The 4,735-nt window shown below is 60.5% G+C and overlaps 1 protein-coding gene and 1 long non-coding RNA gene across 2 annotated transcripts; both read left to right on the forward strand.

Annotated features, from left to right (window-relative positions):
* Positions 1-546: 546 nt before the first annotated feature.
* Positions 547-2,714, forward strand: LOC123255415. Its single transcript, XR_006506761.1, has 3 exons — positions 547-1,058; positions 2,318-2,427; positions 2,681-2,714. It is a non-coding gene; the product is annotated as an uncharacterized LOC123255415 (long non-coding RNA).
* Positions 2,715-2,736: 22 nt separating this feature from the next.
* On the forward strand, positions 2,737-4,702 carry LOC123255414 (mitogen-activated protein kinase kinase kinase 13-like; the record flags this gene model as incomplete). Its single annotated transcript, XM_044684215.1, has 3 exons — positions 2,737-2,797; positions 3,111-3,248; positions 4,455-4,702. Coding segments are annotated over exons 1-3 (442 nt in total), but the record flags the coding sequence as incomplete, so codon positions are not given.
* Positions 4,703-4,735: the final 33 nt, after the last annotated feature.

Raw genomic sequence — 4,735 nt, forward strand, 5'->3', positions numbered from 1 at the left:
AGGCATTTATTAAGTGCCTACTGTGTGCCAGAAGGGCCACTAGGTGGTAGCCTAGATAGATAGCCAGGCCTGGAGCCAGGAAGACTCCTCTTCCTGAGTTCAAATCCAGTCTCAGACACTTAATAGCTGGGTCACCCTGAGCAAGTTCCTTAGGCCTGTTGGCCTTAGTTTCCTCAACAATCAAATGAGCTGAAAAAAGGAAATGGCCAACCACCCAGCAGTATCTGTGCCAAGAAAATCCCAAAGAGGGCTTCAGTGGATAGAGAGCCAGGCCTGGAGTTGGGAAGACCTGAGTTCAAATCTGGTCTCAGACACTTGGGCCAGCCTAGCCCTTGCCCATCTTTCTTAAGAGTTGTTATTTAGTCAGAAAGTAAAGGTTTAAAAAAATAGTAAAGGGGGACAGCTGGGTAGCTCAGTGGAGTGAGAGTCAGGCCTAGAGACGGGAGGTCCTGGGTTCAAACCTGGCCTCAGCCACTTCCCAGCTGTGTGACCCTGGGCAAGTCACTTGACCCCCATTGCCCACCCTTACCAGTCTTCCACCTATGAGACAATACACCGAAGTACAAGGGTATAAAAAAAAAAAAGGTTCCTTAAAAAAATAGTAAAGAAAACTCCCAATGAAGTGACTGAACATCGAAGACCAGCCACTTCTAAACACTTTCCACCTATTGTCTCCCTGGTCTTCACTACCACCATGTGAGGTAGCAGCTATTATTATCATCCCCATTTTGTAGATGAGGAAACTGAGGCTGGCAAAGGCTAATAACTTGCCCTAAGCTACACACCCAGCCAGTATGTGAGGCAGGATTTGAACTCAGGTCTTCGTGACTCCAGGTACCCCTGAGGCCTGTAGCTGAGCTGAGAATGCTCCTCCTAAAACGCCCCAGCCCCCTCAGCCCTTCTCCAACTGGGGCCTCCCCGTGAGCTCATGGCCTGTCTGTGCCTTTAGGCAGAGCAAACCCCGCAACCGGCCCTCTTTCCGCCAGACGCTTCTGCATCTGGACATCGCCTCGGCTGACGTGCTCGCCACACCCCAGGAGACCTACTTCAAGTCCCAGGTAAGCCTTGGGACCCCCCAGGCTCTCTGGCCCTTCCTGGCCCTGTCCTGGCCCAGCTCCTCCCCAGGCACGCTGCCCTGAGCCCAGAAGTCTGCCGAACTCCCCCACCACCCCCCTCCGCATTCCAGCCCCAGCTGTGTTCCAAGGCAGAGGAGCTGGAAGGGCCGGGCAATGGGGGCTAAGTGACTCACCCAGGGTCACCCAGCTTCCAGGACCTCCATCTCCAGGCCTGGCTCTCTGTCCCCCGAACCCCCTTGCTGTCCCCCAGCCCCATTTCTAAACATCCCTCCGCTCCTCCTTGTCTAGCATGTCTTGGCCAAGAGGGGCCCACCTTGACCTCCTTAGTATCTTCCACCTGGATCTGTGCTGGTGAACCTATGGCACGCCTGCTGGAGCAGCCTGCTCTCCTCCCCCTTCCCTCTCCCCTGAGGACATTGGTCCCATGCCCCTCCTCTCTGCCCAGCAGCCAATGGGAGTGCTTCCTCCCTCCCCTCTCGGGTGGGGGAGGGGTAGCTCCCATGGGCGTGAGGATGCAGTTTGCTACCACTTGCCTGGAGGAAGCTTTTCCTAATCCCCCAACCTGAGCTTTGAGCTCTGACAAACTGACCTTAAGAGAGAACTCACCTGGAAGCCAGGAGGGCCTGAGTTCAGGTCCATAATGGTCTTGCAACTGTGAGCAAGTCATTGTACCTCTGTCTGCCTCAGCTTCCTCTTCTGGAAAACGGGGATAATGACAGAACCTCCTGCTGGGTTGTTGTGAGAGTCAAATGAGATGGTATTTGTCAGGCCCAGCACATAGTAAGGGCTCCCTAAATGTTAGTAATTACTGTGGTCAGGAAGACTTGAGTTCAGGTCCTGCCACTGGCACATATTGGCCTTGCAAGTGTGGCAAGTCACCTCCGTTGGGACCATTCTGGGCCACTCTTGGAGAAATTAGAGGAGAGCGGCCTGCTGCGTCCCCTTCCTAGACCAGTTCCTGGCCTCACGGGGATAGGGAGTCCTTGAAGGCAGAAATTATTTCTGACTTGGCCTGTCCCAAGAAGGGACCTCATTTGTGCTTCGGGGCTTGGCCACATTCAGTGGGAGCTTCCGGGCACGTGAGTGAGGCTGTTCTAGGAAGCCGCCCTTCTCTCTCATCATCGAAGGGGCCTCCCTATGGGAAAGTCTTCCGCCCTGGCGTTGTGTGCCCAGCTGGGGGCGCCCCAGGACTCCTGGGTGCAGCTACGGTTCTAACTGTGCCTTGATTTCCCTTCCCACAGGCCGAATGGAGGGAGGAAGTGAAAAAACACTTTGAGAAGATCAAAAGCGAGGGCACTTGCATACACCGGCTGGATGAGGAGCTCATCAGGCGCCGTCGAGAAGAGCTCAGGTCTCCTCTCTGGGCTGCCCCTTTGTCTCCCTGTCCCCAGCCAGCTGCCCCCATGCCTGCTAAATCCCTCCCCCATCCTCCCCGGATTTTCTCCCCCCTCTCGGATTCAGCGTCCCCAAAATGGCGCCGTGCGGCCTTCCAGGCTGTCTCCTCGCTTCCTGCCCACGCGGCCTCCTCCTGGGGCTCCGAGTCCAGGCGGGCCCCTCGGCCGCCCGTGGCGCGGTGCGGCCTCGAGCCCCTTCTCTCCCCGCAGGCACGCGCTGGACATTCGGGAGCACTACGAGCGCAAGCTGGAGCGCGCCAATAACCTGTACATGGAGCTCAGCGCCATCATGCTGCAGCTCGAGGTCCGCGAGAAGGAGCTCCTCAGGTGCGGGGCGGGCCTCGCTGCCTCTCCCCAGCCCCACCCTCCTGGCCCAACCCCTCGTACCGAGGCTCCCCGGGGCATCCGAGGCGTCCCTCGAGGGCTTTCAGCGGCCTCGCAACACCCTCCCCATCCCCCCTCCCCAGCCAGCCAGGCTGGTCCGGGTTTGGGATGGTGTCTGGCGGGGGCGCCCTCCTCCTGGAGGACTGCGCAGGCGCGGAGCGTCCCCTTCCCCCCCCCCCCCCCAGGGGAAAGCTCGTGCCTCAGGCGTCAGGCCAGCCCCCCGGGCTCACGTGGGACGCTCCGCCTTCTCCCACAGGCGCGAGCAAGCCGTGGAGAAGAAGTACCCGGGCACCTACAAGCGGCACCCCGTGAGGCCCATCATCCACCCCAACGCCATGGAGAAGCTGATGAAGAGGAAGGGGGTGGCCCACAAGCCAGGACTGCCCACCAAACGGTGAGCCACCTGGCCGGTTCCGGGCCCCACGGCTCCCCCCTGCTCAGAGTACCCCGAGGAAGCGGAGCCCGAGGCAGCTTCTGGGATTTGCCCGCGGTCACATGAGCTGTCAGTGGCAGAGGCAGGACTCGAACCCAGGGCCCCATTCTAGGTCGCTCTTCTCTCTCCAGCACCACCGAGCCCACTGGAGCCCCAGCGGCTCTTGCCTGCCTGGGCCAGGTCTGGGTCCCGAGTGCCTGTGAGGCGCCCTCATGGATGCCAGAGAGGGTTTCCTGTTCTGCCCTGGCCCGGGCTGGACGTCTCAGTCTCCCAGGCCGGAGCTGCCGGGAAACCCTAGGCAGACAACAGCCACTCCCTGCCCTCGGCCTGATGGGCCTTCTTTGGAGGGAGGCCTGTGGGGAAGGTTCTAGTGGGAGGCCAGGAAGGGCAGGCGTCCTGACATATTGGGGGGGAGGGGCAGGCAGGCGCTTTCCTGGCTCATGGTTCAAGCAGGGCCTCTGAAGAGACCAGAAGGACCTGTGGCGCCTCTCCCTCCGGCTAGCAGTGCTGGCCATGTGTGGGATAACCCTCAGGGCTCGGGGCAGGGCACCGGAGGAGTCAGGAGGCCCCGAGTTTGAATTCTGCCTCTGTCGCCCAGGTGTCTTGTGGCATTGGGCAAAGGCCTCCACTGTCCGAGCCTCCGTTTCCTTATCCTTAATCCCCCCAATGCCTGCCTCCCCGTGTGGCTGTGAGATGCCACTACAGAGACTCCCGCTAAGAGGCCGTTTGTGGCTGCCCTATTCCTCCTGGTCCTCGTCCTGGGACCTGCTTGGTCTGGGCCTCCTCGCCTCTCCTCCTCTGTGTCAGGGGAGATTCTGGGTTAGCTGTTCCGTCCTCTCTTTCCCAGGCCGAAGACCCCTCGGCCTCCTGGGTAGAGAAGCCGCAGCCAAATCAGCGGGAGGGATCCCCCAGGCCGGCCCGTGCAGGGCCAGAATTTCCTCACAGGCCTAGGCCAGGGCACAGGGGGGGCACTTCCTGGCCAGCCTTGACCACAGGCCTCCCGGCTCCGAGGTTCAGCACCCTCCAGTGGGCCTCAGATACAAGGTGGCCGGGGCAGGGGATCACGGCCGTCCCTCCGCTGCCCTTTAGTGTCCGGCCGTGTTCTTATAGGTGCCATCCTTTGGCTCGAGTGTGGCCTCTCGGGGTAACATCTGTCGTCTCTCCCAGGCCAGACCTCCTACGCTCTGAAGGCATCCCCAGCACGGAGGGGGCTCCCCATGCGTCACCGGTGTCTGGGAGCCCCAAAATATCGACCCCAGGAAGCAAAGGCCGATACCGCAGCAAACCCCGCCACCGCCGGGCAAATAGCAAAGGAAGCCATAGTGACTTTGTGGCCACCATCTTGAAAAACCAGCCAGCCCAGGAGGCTTCCCCCCAGGGCAGCCCCTCCTGCCCGCCGCCCCCCCCTCCCCTCCGTCCTCCCCATCATCACATCTCCCAGCAGCCAC

The sequence above is a fragment of the Gracilinanus agilis genome, unplaced genomic scaffold (genome assembly GCF_016433145.1).
Source record: "Gracilinanus agilis isolate LMUSP501 unplaced genomic scaffold, AgileGrace unplaced_scaffold46067, whole genome shotgun sequence".
In the NCBI taxonomy this organism is placed as follows: Eukaryota; Metazoa; Chordata; class Mammalia; order Didelphimorphia; family Didelphidae; genus Gracilinanus; species Gracilinanus agilis.